Below are 16,483 nucleotides of genomic sequence, written 5' to 3' on the forward strand. Positions count from 1 at the left end.
ACTTTAAATTCCGATCATACGGAAATCTGGTGACAGACAGGGTCACTTGGCAAAAGACCATACATGTAGTTGGGGCGCACTTCAAGGCTAAGCGTGCCTCAGTACTTGTACATAAATGATTCATCCATAAGCAACTCACGACGAACGCACCAGTACCAGCGAATTTATGTAGCTGCTTAGCCTGTAGAGGCCATCCTAAGCGAAAACATATGCCAAACAATACCACTCCCATGCTGTATTGATCGCGAAGCGTAGACGGGAGAGTTTGCTCCAATTCATAAGAAACGAAACTACGCTCTGTGGTAGATCTAACCCCGTTTATCCACGACAATCGACAACCTGGGTAACCCCCAGCAGATGACTGTATGGCATTGTTATACAGGAACGCAAAGGAAATGATGGACATCACCATTATCTGGGTGTTTGATATCGTGATCGTGCTCATCATAATGTCACCATACTTGGGCCGGTTCATGGATCTCAACAGGCTCCTGCGAGTATATCTTCGGGTTTACGTCTGACTCACAGGCTCACCCAAAGTGGTACATCCAGATTATCCGTGTTACCATAAATAGGCGCAGCTGTCCGACCTGACAAACAAATCCGTATTGGATGACAACCACTCACATACCTCAATTAAATGGCACTATTTGCGATCGAAAGGTCATCGTCGATGACCTCACCCACGAATCACCCGTGTTACCATAAATAGGCGCAGCTGTCTGACCTGACAAACAAATCCGTATTGGATGGCAACCACTCACACATAGCTCAATTAAATGGCACTATTTGCGATCGAAAGGTTGCCATCGATGATGTCACCCACGAAGGTAAAACTGTCATCGTTTTCTATCAATCCACAGCGTATTGGCTGTCTATCCTTCGTAACGGCATCATCTTTCCTACGGGGGTTCCCTTACTTACAATGATAATGATGACACCGGATTAACTGGTGTGCTAACTACGATATTAGGCAAGCTGAACAGACAATATAACGTGAGTGGGCCTGATTGTTCGCTAAATACATTCACACGACAAAAAGCCATTGAGTGACTAAACAATCGACTTCAAGTCTCGGTTAAACTCGCGGTTGAAAAATTACTTCAAAGCTTATTCATAGAACGACGTGTTTGAGAGTGCCCTTCTGTCATTTCTATCTTAAATTCGGCTTAATAGGTTGCTCTGTCTTCAGGGAGTGCAACAAAAGAGTCGGGACCGAGATATACAGTGAATTTTTTGGGCTTCCGCCATTATAGTTGATTGTTAAACAGAAACTCAAAAAAAAAACAGGACCAGCCAAGAATCGAAATTTTAACACCATCAACAAGTGTATTTTATGCTCAAATCAGACACAACCATCCTTGTAATGGACACTGATGAACATCCGAGAAAGATGAATGAACCTAATTCATGACATCTCCAATGCTAAAATCGAACTGGATACTGTTCGAATAGTAAGACTGTAGGCGGTAGTGTAGGGGAAGTCATGAAATGACTCAAGCTTCTGACAAACTACGGTTTGAACAGTATACTGACATCCGCCCACTATTGTCTCGTTCGTTTGAAAGTTTTACGAAAACAGCATTGGAAGGCAACAGAACTGTCACTCAGAATAGTCCGGTGGTATCTTACTGACAATCCGAAAAACGCATCTTACCGTCAGTGTTGCCAAAAAATAGGATGAGTTCACATTAGATGAAGTTGAAAATAGCACAGGCAACAAATTACCAGACAAGGGGGAACAGGGGGTTATTCAACATAGGGATTCAAAGCCCACATAAAGTTGTGAGGTTTCTGCAGTCGACCTGTTCAAATCAATCATCTACTGTTTTGCACCAGCTGGAATTTCCTGTGCAGTTTGAGGAGCCATGTTTTCCTGACATCGCATGACTTCGGGTAGTTCGGGAGGAGTTGAGTAGGGTGTAATATCCAGAGTTTCGAATTTGTCAGTACCTGAGGGTAATAACACAAAAAAGCATAGTAAGCACAGATATGGTGCTCCACTCACATGAAAAACCCCGAAGTGAAACCACTAATGACGAAACATTTTGGGATTCAGAACGCCCGTTACGAGAAGACTGAGCTTCTCGAGGTTTAACAGTGATGCACGGAGATGTACTCGAGGACTCTAACTGGGTATTCAAATAGTATTTCCTACTGGGTTGGTGAAAAAAAACATATAGATATTTCATTCGGCGGGGATTGTGATGCGTTCACCACCTGCGGCATAACGGCAGCAAAGGTTGAACCACCATCACTTTTCGTCAACTTATCTCCAGACTGCAAACCTGTTGCCACCAAATCAAGACGACATCATACGGATGATGGAGAATTCATTCGCGCCGAAAGTTATTACAAGGAGGCATCATCGAGTCATCAACATCTCCCCGGTTTTGTTTACCAAGAATGTCAATCACAAACACCGGATGGTTGTTGACTGCAGCCAAACTATCAACCAGTTCACTTATCCCGACGCTTATCTTCTGCCGCACCTGGACAAAATGACTGAGGAAATTTCGCAATACAAAGTCTACAGTACAATAGACCTCTTGTATGTTTACCATCAAGTCCCGATCTGTGCACCCGACAAACCATTTGCAGCATGTGAAGCATTTGGTGGCATGTTTCAGTTTCGTCACATACCCTTCGGTGTCACAAACGGTGTTGCGTGTTTTCAGCATACTATTAACAATATCATTACGACTGGAAAGCTGAAAAGCACGTATACCTGCATAGACAATGTATCTGTGGCAATACCCAAGGAGAAAATGACCTGAAACTCTAATTGTTCTTAAAAGCTACGAGGAAATATGAAACTACACTCAACGATAACAAAGCCATCACTGCTTCAGAAGCTATCTGCCCCTTGGATATGAGGTTTCAAAGAGTAACATAAGGCCCCACCTTGAACGTATGGAACCTATCCGTCAGTTACTTCCTCCACGTACTACCACGGAAATCCAAGGCGTCATCGGTATGTTCGCACACTATGCCCATTGATATCTTCGATTTCCAACAAAATTAACAAACCGATATAAAACAAAAGATTCCATTTGCCTTCCGACATCGAATTAGCCTTCGAGAACCTAAAAAACGAACTAGAATATGTTAAGCTAGTTACGATACATTATAACGAGCCTTTGGTTGTTGAAACGAATGCTTCCGATGTCCCTCAGACAAAGCCATCGACCGGTCGCACTTTTCTCGAGGACACTCAACTAGAGCGAGAAGCATTCTGTCATCGAGATGGAAGTCTACGCTATCGTTGAATCCATCAGGAAATGGCGGAACTATCTACGCGGAAGACCGTTCAAAATAATTACCGGTCAGCGTTCAGTCACATTCATGTACGGCAGTGGACAGAAAGGTAAAGTGGAAAACGACAAAATACAGTGCTGGAGGATTGAGTTGTCCGAGTACACGTATGATTCCATCTACCGACCTTCACACGGCCGCGAGAGTTGGCGTCGAGAGAGGGTCGAGAATTCATGGGGGACAGTTTTGCTCCACGGACACTGTCATAGTGCCTGACAGTCCACAGAGCCGAAGGCAGCTTCCAGATAAAGAAACAGCCATTGTTGGTTGCTGGAAGAAGTGTCGCTGTTTCGGAATATGTCGGAGAGTGCAGACATGACCGACGCATCCTCTCGCTTGGTTTTCACGGATCTGTCTCTGTATTCAGTCAACCTTCGAAGGATAAGGCCAGAGAGCACCTTCGATGCCATAGTTAACAGGCTGATGACGCGAGCGAGATGGCCCGAATATTTAGGGCGCAAATTTACTGACGGAAGGTCCGTGGTTCGAACCTAACCTCTGCTTCTCGACTTCCCCTGTCTACGCTTGAGCAACTGGTCAGCATCTCAACCCTCGTGAAACCTTCGGGTGGCAGGGCCAGTTAGGCACCGAAAGGGTGATAGAACTGGACTATTTTGCGGTTTTCACACAGCGTCCGCGTACCCTTTTCAAAGATAGGAATAACTGTCGACATACCCCATTCTGCACCTTCCCTTCGTCCCATGTAACACCGATAAGCTTTGTCAGATGGGTCACCAGGGTTTCTCCGCCATCTTTGAAGGCTGGAAGGTCCTGGTGCTTCCTCACGTTTCAGTACGGATGTTTCGTACTTTATTACTTCTCTAGACAGACAATCAAGGTTTACATTCCACTCGCCCGTATGCATTATCTCCACATGCTGTGTTGCAGGAGGCCAGCTTAACTGTTCTTCGAAGTGTTCGGTCCATCTTTACAGTGGACGTTTTGTGAGTGAAGTAATGAGCTATCTTTTTCACTTATCGTTTCGCTGACCGTTGCTTTCCTAGGGTCAATCGACCATAGCAGTTGATACAGGGCATGGCTATTTTCCGTAGCAAAAGCCTTATTCATCTCCCGAGCTTTCGATGTCCACCATAGCTTTCGGTCTTCTTTTAGACCCTTCACTACTCGGTGTTTGAGGGATTTGCGTGCGCCGTCGTACTCGTTGCCTGCTGATATGGATTTCCTGGCATAAATCATGGATAGCATCCAGTGGTCCAGTGGTCGAATTGGAGAAGTCAGACAGACAGCACTGAACACCGCTAACAAAGCTACTTTCAAATTTTGCCACGCTTCATCCACGTACTCACTGTATTAGTTTACTGCGGAGTTGTTGGGCTGGCTCAGATCGATACTGTTAAGCTATGGTAATTCTTCGAAGAAAGTGGATCTTCATGCTTCTTGCTGACTTGCGAGGGCCTGAAGGGAAACGAACTGTCAGGCATGCACGCACCAAGGCGTGGTCGAAATCAAGTAGTGTGCCCCAGAAGGAACGGCAGTCTTGGATTGTGGCTCTTCACCGTTGACTCGCGGCCACGTGGTCCAACTGGGTCCACGGTTGATTTGCAGTTGGTGGCCGCCAGGCTACAAGATGTGAGTGTTTATGTCGAAGCTCAGACTTGCAAGAAACAGCTCATGAGCAGCAAACAACTGAGGGAGTCGATCTCTGTTGTCTGTGCATCATCACTGCCATCAAAAACAGCAACATCAGTGTTGACAATGATGCTTCACTGCCATACAATCACAAGGTCCATCTAGTTGTATATGAGAGAGGTCACTACACCTCCAACCACTCAGTCAGGCAATCTGGAAAGAAACTGACTGCATTAACGCTACTGACATTTCTGGCAACGTCTCCAGCCAAGCACAGACGGGGTCATGGGGACCCCATCCTGGAAGGCGTACAACACCAGCAACACCCAAACTCTCCGTGATCTCTTTCACGCCTTTCTGACAAGTCAGGCGCTGTCCACCTCGCGGTTTGCGCCATCCTGAAGGAGGCACAGAGAACAACACCTCGGTAGATGGTGTTTTGGTATGCGTAGCACAGAACCGAGCCATCGTAGTCGATGATGCTGAATGTTTTTCCCAACTAAAGTGCCTGCAGCACAACCAAATACCCGTTTTCTAATTACCTCGTTACTAACAGGCCGACACCATCCAAAACCAGCCACGCTCTGAGGCATCGATGGTCGAAAACTTGAAGGCGCCTCACATCATCTGTACGCAGAGGCCATGTCTCGCAGTCATACAACAACGCATCCCTTATTGTAGCCTAGTGCACACGACCCTTAATATCCAGTGAGATTCCTTGTTGACACCACAAGTGACGCACAGTAGCAAATGGGATTCGAGCCTTTGAGATTCTTGCACTGACTTCAGACACACTTCCACAATCTCTGGTGATTCTCCTTGAATTGTAAGGGGTGTGTAGGCAGATTGTACGCTCTGAGGCATGACTTTGCACTTTGAAGGTGAGAGGCGCATGCCAAAAGATGGTATGATGGTGGTCAGTTCATTCAACAGGGCTTGTGCCTCGCTTTGGTCTTCAAAAATGATGGCAATGTCATCTGCGTAGTCCAAATCGACAAGGCTCTCGCCAGTAACAATTTGAACACCGGGGTATTGAAGACCGTCCAGTGTTCGCCTCATTATTTCAGCAAAGACGAAGCTCAACAAGAATGGAGAGAGTGAACATCTTTGTCTGACACCACGTTTTGTGGGGAAGCTTTTGGAGAGCTCACCATACACTCTCACCCGCCCAGAAGTATGTGAATATAGTGATCGGATTACGTTTACAAACTTCTGGGGCATACCTCTTGAGCAGGTGCAGTTAACAGCACAGATCGATCGAGAGAATCAAACGCACCCTTGAAGTCAAGGAATACCAAGGTAGGTCGTCCGTGCATGTACCGTTGCTCTAACACCTGACGGAGTGTGAAGATGTGGTCAACGCAGCTCCTACCCAGGAGAAACCCCGCTTGATTCTCACGAGTCAAGCCTTTGCGTGCCACTGTAAGAAAACGAAGAATCAGTGACACCAGATGCCTTGTCACAACAGGCGTCAAACTAACACCTCTGTAGTTACTACATTCACTGCGAGTACCCTTTTTGAAAATGGTCACCACTATCGATTCAGCCCAATTGTCCCAGATAGGTCCAAACAGGCCAGACAGGCACTGGCTGAGGAGTTCACCGCCATCCTTGGAAGGAGCAGGTGAAAGGTCGTCAGGACCACCAGCACGATGACGCTTGAGTAGAGAAATACACTCGGACACTTCTGAGACTGAAGGCGGCTCCATAGTTACGGTCCACCTTTCTGTTGAAGGCCAACATTCTGAATTGGAGGTAGCAGATGGCAGGCTGAATTGCTGTTCGAAGCACTGTGCCCAGCGGTCCAAGTGTTCCGCCTTGCTGCATATCAGGGAGCCACTTTGATCTCTGATTATTTCGGTGACAAGAGGTTTCCGAGGACCAGTCGAAAGAACCAAGTAGAACAGCTTGCGCACGTTTCCAGCACTCTTTGCACCTTCCATTTCTTTGGCCTTTCGGGTCCACCAAACTTCTCGGTGTGAGCGGACACTCACCTTCACATGGCGTTGGAGGATGCGCCAGGTGGAGTTGTGGTAGCGGCCAGGGGAAGATGAACCTCACTTCCTCTAGATCATCTCACAAATGTTGCCGAACGAACCGCACAGGGCGACTAACAACGGGTATCCTATCAAGCAGAGAAGCTCCCGCTCGTCCGCACAATACAATACTCACCTCAGTATATCCGACTGTGGCCGCCTCTGCATCACCAGAGGTGCGCAGCCGGAACCTGAAAGAGAGCGAGACAGCGGTCAGTTCGATCAAAGTGCTTGCATCCTGTGCCGTTGTTTCTGACAGACAATATACATCAATGCGGAGGGAATCAGGCGTACGAGAGAGAGCCACCTGTTGTTTCAATGTGCGAACATTGAAGGTGGCTAAATAGACAGGCTTTCGGGGTTTGTGACTGAACTCGGATGTACAGGAGCTGCAGTTCGGTGTGATGCAGGGCGAGCAAAACGGTCAGTCCTAGAGCTGGGACCTGCGGAGAAAGTATTCAAATTTGGGCGGTTGAGGGTGGAAGACAGAAAACGTGAAAGTGTAAGAAGGAAGGCGTCAGCAGTGGCATGTTTTCGCTTACCCGCCCTTCTGTATGCACCAAGTAAGGCGACCCGGCTGATGGCATCACGCGAAGACCGATGAGGCATCAGAATATTGTTAGTTGTGAATGTCAATGTTATACGAGGGCTGGGATATTGTCAGGGCGCCCACACCTAGACAGGAGGACGGTTAGGGTCCTTAACCAAAGCCTTTGGCTCAAAAACCTCACCGCAAGGCAGCGGTGTTGGGCTGGAAATGCAAGTACGCCACCATTTTTACGGAACACGTCGCCATACATGTTCCAACCTCCAACCTGGAGGGCCAGGAGACTGTGTTCGTCAGACCACTACCCATGAACCAACCTGGTATGGTAAACTCTGTGAGTGTCGTGTGGACATCCCTCAGTATACCCCAATATGTCGCCGAGTTACACAAACAGCCACACCACGGTAAGGTCCAGTCTCTTCGTGACGATCTGTGCGGCGAGCATGGACACCGAATCGACTGCCCAAATATGATTCCAAGAAGCTCGGACTTGAGCATTCAAACCGCCTGCAAAGAGCACAGTGTCAGTGCTTTTTGCCTGACGAGTGAGCCCGAATAGCTCTCGATAGAAGGTATTCTTCTCAGCATCAGAACGGCAGTCCGTTAGAGCATAAGCCGACACTACAAACAGGCACCACTTTTCATGCCGAGAGGCACTGACCTTGATTGAACTGGATAACCTGATGGCGCAAAGACGACTGTCCACTGGGATCCGATCCATCAAAGCGGATTCAGCTCTGGGGCTGAGTGCAACTCCCACACCATAGATTCAGTCAGTCATCGGTTCTGGGTCACCGGACACACGGAAGGAGGAATGTGAAAGAGCTGGGTTTACCCTTGGCGTTCTGAGATGCATAACCTATATGCGTGCTTCGGAGACAGTATACAGAGATTTTTAAGGAGTATACGGTTTCGGCAAGCATCGCCTGTGCCAATTCGACATGGCGTACAGACGTTAAAAGCTCCCATATAGAAAGAATTCCGTCGATTTAGAAGGGTGTGACAACAGCGCGCACACAGTCAGTGAGGGATATCCACTCATGCCCTTCTCCCCGATTTGTAGCCCTTTGATTTCCGACAGCCACCACAATTTCTAATTACTTTCCAAGAATATGGAGCTTCGGGTCCAAACAAGCTAGGTGACACCAGGAATAACTAAATATTTACATTTTTCGGAGAAGTTTAGTAACAATCAATGGATTTATTGATGGGCAACGTTTCGCTTTTGACACAAAAGCTTCGTCAGGCCAAGGTTACGAGATTGGCCGAGATTTAAGGCGGAAGGAGACCCAATCAGCTAAGTCAAGCAAAATCTCTATTAGGTGTCGACCGAGGGATTTTGTGTGTTCGGGTGGGTGACCAAGTGTTAGGCCGATGGGAAATCCTACATGGTTTTGGTCTAGCCTAAGATCCGGCTCACCTGATGATCTGTCTTGAGCGTCGTTTGCAATTTCCGTCCGTCTGTATGGATGAGCTAATGCTACGATAGTTGTATGAGAAGGATTTTGCGAACTTTGGTTGGGTTGGGATTTCCACCCCATGTTTTTGCTAACGATTTTGCATGAATTGACAACACAGTCACATGTCAACTCGGCATATCTAAGACCGCTTTCCACAAGCTCCTCGGTTCCACACCCTCTATTCTGTTCACGCCCTGATGCTTGGTAGATTTCCACCGCCCCGGCTATCAGCCGCTGTGGTGTAAATCGTGGTCCCCAACTTAAAACTTACACATTATCCAGATCTATTCTCTGCCCGTGTTTAAGGCATGTACCGCCATCGCTGAGTCGTTGACCAGCGTTTGATATTCTTCCGTATTCCTCGGTAGTTTGCTTATTCTCCTTTTATACACACAGTCCTTAGTCCTTTCAATCTGGAGAGGATCTTTCAATTCCACAGATGAGCGTACAGTTTTCCCCTATGAAAAGCCACTCTAATGCTGGCTAAGTTTAACAGTCTTCGAATAACCTCCGATGTTCTTGCTTCACATGGAAAGACTGCTGCGCCAATCCATTCCCTACTAAGTCAAGATACCGGAGCCAACAACTTTCTTAGTTGACGCCTAACCAAACTCACTGGGAACCCTATTTCTTGGAGGGTCTCGAACTGGTGAGTGTACGGAAAGTGGTCTTAGATAAGCCGAGTTGACATGTGACTGTGTGGTTGCCAATTCATGTAGAATCATTAGCAAAAAACATGGGGTGGAAATCCCAACCCAACCAAAGTTCACAAAATCCCTTTTACACAACTGTGGTAGCACTAGCTCATCCATACAGACGGACGGAAATTGCAAACGACGCTCAAGACAGATCATCAGGTGAGCCGGATCTTAGGCTAGACCAAAACCATGTAGGATTTCCCATCGGCCTAACACTTGGTCACCCACCCGAACACACAAAATCCCTCGGTCGACACCTAGTAGAGATTTTGCTTGACTTAACTGATTGGGTCTCCTTCCGCCTTAAATCTCGGCCAATCTCGTAACCTTGGCTTGACGAAGCTTTTGTGTCAGTCAAAAGCGAAACGTTGGTCATCAATAAATCCGCCGATTGTTACGAAATTTTTTCGAAAAAGTAAAACGTTGTTTACCCTCGATAACTCGGACTCTCTTCTAACTCGTTCTCGGTCACATCTCACACACCTTCGAGCGCTGTCACACAATCTGGAAAAAAAGACAGCACGAACGTCACCAACAGCCATCAGCCGCCATCTCTAACAATGTCACCAGCCAAGCTCGGGGGGCCACGAAAACCCCATCCTAGGTGGCGTGTAGCACAAACGCCTAAACTCTTCCTAATCTCTTTCCTGTCCTTCTGCTAAGTCATACATTATCCACCTCATGGATTGTGCTGGATTGTGCTGAGCCACCTAGGTTGAGGGTACTGGATGTTCTGCGTGACTAAAAGAGCTGATGTATAACCATGTACTCTTTCTCTAAGCATTTCCTTACGAATTTGTTGATGCCATTCAACACCAACAAGCCTCTGAGGCATCGATGGTCGAAAACCTGAAGACGCTTCATATCATCTGTCCTCAAGAGTCATGATTCACAACCACACAACAAAAACAACAACAACGCCCTTATTGTAGCCTAGTAGATGCGACTCTTGAGACCAAGTGATATGCCTTTTTGACACTACGATTGACGCAAATTAGCGAACCTGATTCGGACCTTCGAGATTAGTACAGTGACTTCATCAGTCACACTTCCATCGGAGCTAATGCAACCACCGAGGTATGAAAAGCTCTCCACAACCTCCAGTGACTTTCCTTGAATTGCAAGAGGTATGTTAAGAGGCTGCACGTTGTGAAGCATGAAAGCGTACGGCATGCCGACGGTTGATACGATGGTGGTCATTTTATTCAACAGAGCTTGTGCTTCGCCCTCGTCTACAAAGATGGGGTAAAGGTCATCTGCGTACTCCAGACCGACAAGGTTTTCAACAGAAACGATTTCAACACCAGGGTTGTGAAGACTTCACAGAGTTCGTTTCATTATTTCATCAGTGATGAATTTGAAAAAGAGGAGTGGGTGGACATCCTTGTCGGACCCCAACTTTGTCGGGAAGCTCTTGATGTGCTCATCGTACACTGTCACACGCCCAGAAGTATGTGAATACAATGACCGGATTGTGTTCACAACCTTCTGGGGCATACTCTGTTGGACAGGTGTGGTTAACCGCAATGACCAACCGACAACATTGAACGCAGCCTGGAAGTTAAGAAATAACAAGGTTGTGGGTCGCCTATACATATTACGTTATCCTAACGTCTGACAGTGTGAAGCTGTAGTCCACGAAGCCTATACCCGGTCGAAATTCCGCTTGAGGCTCACGGGTCAAAGATTCACCCGAAACCGTAAGATGACGAAGAATCAGTGACGCCAGAAGGCCTTGTTACAACAGGAGCCAAACTAACACCTCTGAGACAACTTCGTTCACTGAGAGTACCCATGTTGTAAACGGGAACTGTTATCTACACATCCCAGTGATAAGGAGCGCCATCCTTCTCCCAGCTAGACACAAATAGGCCAGACAGGCAGTGGCTCAGGAATTCATCGCCATCCTTGAACAAAGGGGATGGAGGGTTGTGAGGGCCAGGAGTACATTGATCCTATAATTGGAATCTGGTTGGGTTGTACCGCAGAAGTTCAGGCATTCAGTAGCACCTTGGATTTCTGTTCCTAGTGGTCATTAATATCTGACATCAGACCACCTGGCAGGGGTTCGAGGAGCCGGTTCTGATAGACTCGTTTGACTTCTGGGTCAGCGAGTTCCTTAATGGCTACGCAAGTTTTGCGCATTTTGAGTAGGCCTGAAAAGCAGCTGTGCTCGGTCCTCGCCACCGGTAACCGAAGACAATGTGGTCTACCTGGATTCAGGGTCGGTGCTTTGGTGGACACCACTTATTTAAGCGATTTACACTGTTTCGGAAATCGGTACTTCAGATGAACAGTCTGTGGTCGCCACACATCTGAAGTACACTGTTTCCGTTGCCCTTGTGTCTGATATCCAACCCAACTGGGCCTCCGCGGTGCTTAGCCTACTTACCTGAGCTTAGTTGCTGCTGTACAGCAGCAACTAAAGCATAAGAGAAATTGCCTTTGGCAGATTCAGAGATATAGTCCATCGGGACGTAAGTACACAATCCGCCACGAAGAGACAGGACCTTAACATGGCGTGACGGCTTGTGTACCTCCGCGACCCATCGAGCTATACTGGGAGGTGTCTGTGCGACACTCGCAGTCTCTCATATCATGATGTTCAACAGCTACGTTTCCCGAATGCCAGTGTGTTTAACTTTCGGTGCCTAACTGCCATGACACCTGAAGTTGCCCGGGGTGCTGGGATACTGCAGGTTGCCCTAGCGGAAGTCGAGAAGCAGATGTAGGGTTCGAACGACGGACCTTCTAGTCAGTAAATTCGCGCTCTAACCATTTGGGCTATCTCGCCCCAATGGCTATATATCTTGCGAACAATCTCCTTGTCCTCCAGGTTGGGGGTTGGAACTTATTATGGTGACTTGTTCTGTAAAAATTGGAATGCGTTTGCATTTCCCGCTAAACACTGCTGCCTTGCGGTCAGGTTTTTGAGTCAAAGGTTTTGGTTGGGGACTCTTATCGTCCTCTTGTCTATGTGTGGACGCCCTGATAGCATCCCAGCCCACGTACAACGATGAACTGCACATTTACAACTCATTTCACATCGGCCGTCGCGTGGTGCCATCAACCGGGTCGCATCACTTGTTGCGTACAGCACGGCGGGTAGGCGAAAACAGGCTACTATTGACGTCTCCTTCTTTCTTTTTCATATACTTTTCCACCTATCCTCATCCTATTATTAAGTCCCTCCTCGTAGGCCCAGTAGTTAGGACTGATGACTCCCTTCGTCCTGCGTGGGTTTCGCAGGCAACATCTGTGCGTCATCCGGCGCCGACATCCTCAGGTATCTCGAAATCAATCAAGCCTCGACGCCCAGTCTAGCTAGCTGTCTTGAATTTCCACAATCTGAAGCAAGCGAGATAACAAGGTGCTTTCGCTCTTACACTGGACTCGTTTGGAATTGATGTGCTGTGTTCCAGGAAGAATCCGAAATGTAAACAGTAGTTGAGCTAAGCGCCACGTCACTCCACATTCTCTTCGAACCGATCACCTCTGGCGATCCAGAGACTGCTGAGGCAGGATATCATCGGAGGGAAGCATCCTTGCTCGACTGGATGCCCGCTGAATCGCCTCTGTGCGGCTCGTCTGGCAACGGCTGTGAAAGGGGCGGATATATTGGGAGTTGGTCGATTTGTTCGTCTTGTCTGTTTAGGCTAGCACCTTGGATTTCTGTTCCTAGTGGTCATTAATATCTGACATCAGACCACCTGGCAGGGGTTCGAGGAGCCGGTTCTGATAGACTCGTTTGACTTCTGGGTCAGCGAGTTCCTTAATGGCTACGCAAGTTTTGCGCATTTTGAGTAGGCCTGAAAAGCAGCTGTGCTCGGTCCTCGCCACCGGTAACCGAAGACAATGTGGTCTACCTGGATTCAGGGTCGGTGCTTTGGTGGACACCACTTATTTAAGCGATTTACACTGTTTCGGAAATCGGTACTTCAGATGAACAGTCTGTGGTCGCCACACATCTGAAGTACACTGTTTCCGTTGCCCTTGTGTCTGATATCCAACCCAACTGGGCCTCCGCGGTGCTTAGCCTACTTACCTGAGCTTAGTTGCTGCTGTACAGCAGCAACTAAAGCATAAGAGAAATTGCCTTTGGCAGATTCAGAGATATAGTCCATCGGGACGTAAGTACACAATCCGCCACGAAGAGACAGGACCTTAACATGGCGTGACGGCTTGTGTACCTCCGCGACCCATCGAGCTATACTGGGAGGTGTCTGTGCGACACTCGCAGTCTCTCATATCATGATGTTCAACAGCTACGTTTCCCGAATGCCAGTGTGTTTAACTTTCGGTGCCTAACTGCCATGACACCTGAAGGTTGCACGAGTGCTGGGATACTGCCAGGTTGCCCAAGCCTAGATAGCGGAAGTCGAGAAGCAGATGTAGGGTTCGAACGACGGACCTTCTAGTCAGTAAATTCGCGCTCTAACCATTTGGGCTATCTCGCCCCAATGGCTATATATCTTGCGAACAATCTCCTTGTCCTCCAGGTTGGGGGTTGGAACTTATTATGGTGACTTGTTCTGTAAAAATTGGAATGCGTTTGCATTTCCCGCTAAACACTGCTGCCTTGCGGTCAGGTTTTTGAGTCAAAGGTTTTGGTTGGGGACTCTTATCGTCCTCTTGTCTATGTGTGGACGCCCTGATAGCATCCCAGCCCACGTACAACGATGAACTGCACATTTACAACTCATTTCACATCGGCCGTCGCGTGGTGCCATCAACCGGGTCGCATCACTTGTTGCGTACAGCACGGCGGGTAGGCGAAAACAGGCTACTATTGACGTCTCCTTCTTTCTTTTTCATATACTTTTCCACCTATCCTCATCCTATTATTAAGTCCCTCCTCGTAGGCCCAGTAGTTAGGACTGATGACTCCCTTCGTCCTGCGTGGGTTTCGCAGGCAACATCTGTGCGTCATCCGGCGCCGACATCCTCAGGTATCTCGAAATCAATCAAGCCTCGACGCCCAGTCTAGCTAGCTGTCTTGAATTTCCACAATCTGAAGCAAGCGAGATAACAAGGTGCTTTCGCTCTTACACTGGACTCGTTTGGAATTGATGTGCTGTGTTCCAGGAAGAATCCGAAATGTAAACAGTAGTTGAGCTAAGCGCCACGTCACTCCACATTCTCTTCGAACCGATCACCTCTGGCGATCCAGAGACTGCTGAGGCAGGATATCATCGGAGGGAAGCATCCTTGCTCGACTGGATGCCCGCTGAATCGCCTCTGTGCGGCTCGTCTGGCAACGGCTGTGAAAGGGGCGGATATATTGGGAGTTGGTCGATTTGTTCGTCTTGTCTGTTTAGGCTCCAATCGACTGTAGCTCTGACACCATCAAAAACAAGTTTCATGACGCTCTGAAGGACCTCAAGTAAATAATGACCGTACCAGAGCGAAGCATCTGTTTTGAACACTGACGTCGGTGATGGTAGTGAACCCTTTTGCCGTCTGTGCCTTTCAGACGAGCCGAAGCCACTGAATTACAAGAAAACCCTAACAAGGAAAGCTTGATGGACGCCGCGATTATGTGTATTACTCTGCCTCCGTGAGCTCCCACAGTTATGAGGCAAAAACCCATCTTTGATGGTACTAGGGTACAAGCAAAACCAATGAATCAGAAAACGGAATGATGGCAAGAACGAACATGGTGACGTAAACGAAGTTTAGAAAGGTGGAAAAAGGGGGGTATTCAGGTCGAAAGAGACAGTATGCTTCAAATTTCAAAACGTCGGCAAGACTTATACATTCAATGTACGTGTCTCTAAAACTCACCCTTGTCCCGTAGACAAAGGCCAAGAGTGGCCGGCATGTGAGCCCGTGCCGTCTGCGCATTCAGATTATATGAGGCCAACGTCTTTTCGTTCTTCATTTCGGTTTGGTGCTTCAGCAGAAGTTGATCAGCGGGAGGTACCTTCAAAATACCCTCAATCATTTGCTTGACTTCGCCAACGGTGGTGGATTCCTTCGCATTCAGATGGATTGTCGTCTTCTTCCTCCGAACAACCAAATAAACTTCCTAAAACCGTTTTACACGCAAGACCATACTAACCATCCTCGGTACAAGCAAAGAGGCCAAGGCAGTGTGCGCGCCAATTAGACCTTGCAACAAGGACGTTGGTAACGGGACCAATCAGTAGTCGGGACAGAAAATGACTAAACAGGTGTTATGTAGTTTTCGTGGTTGCAAATTGTTCGGTACAAATGTCCATGTCCAATGCGTTTTACCGCTATTTCTTGGTGTATTTGAGTTCTCTAATTAAGTTGTCCTTCAAGGTCAAAATACACTTGGTAGCAGGGGCGCGTAACCAAGTGAAATATTTACACCTGCTCAAAAATGCCAACAGATTCGGATAGACGCATGCCGTAGCTTTCCCTGGTTCAATAATTATCTACCTAACTTCTCGCAGCTCGTTATAAGCTAAGTGGATCAGAATTTTTGGGGGCTTCCTCCCGTGCATACGTATGCCCATAATGCTTCTGGCTCAACAGAGTGTGGCGTTTTGTACCTTTATTTTACTTCCATTATAAAACCACGTATTTCATCAATTGCATAATTGTTTTTTGTTTAAATACGAAAAACTACAAAAACGCGCACTTGTACAATTTCACAGAATACAAGCGCGGTCACGTGCTTCGTCTCTCTCTTCTGATTTCGCTCGCGCTTGCAGTGGTCATTCGCGAGTCTCATGTACTAACTCTGGTACCAAAACATTTCAGACATCTTCGGAATCTATTATATGTGGGAATTGTTCAGAAGAAGACCTCTGGACCAACATAATTGGATTATTGTTTATTCGCTGATCTGGGCCAACGACGAACTATTTT

At 47.5% G+C, this 16,483-nt stretch overlaps 1 protein-coding gene across 1 annotated transcript; it reads right to left on the reverse strand.

Annotated features, from left to right (window-relative positions):
* Positions 1 to 1,229: 1,229 nt before the first annotated feature.
* Positions 1,230 to 15,696, reverse strand: T265_05368 (hypothetical protein; the record flags this gene model as incomplete). The annotated part of the gene is made up of 4 exons (XM_009170359.1): positions 1,230 to 1,953; positions 6,182 to 6,857; positions 7,078 to 7,280; positions 15,431 to 15,696. 4 exons carry the CDS (start codon positions 15,588 to 15,590, stop codon positions 1,823 to 1,825), a joined length of 1,170 nt encoding a protein of 389 aa, XP_009168623.1.
* Positions 15,697 to 16,483: the final 787 nt, after the last annotated feature.

The sequence above is a fragment of the Opisthorchis viverrini genome (genome assembly GCF_000715545.1).
Source record: "Opisthorchis viverrini unplaced genomic scaffold opera_v5_100, whole genome shotgun sequence".
Classification (NCBI taxonomy): Eukaryota; Metazoa; Platyhelminthes; class Trematoda; order Opisthorchiida; family Opisthorchiidae; genus Opisthorchis; species Opisthorchis viverrini.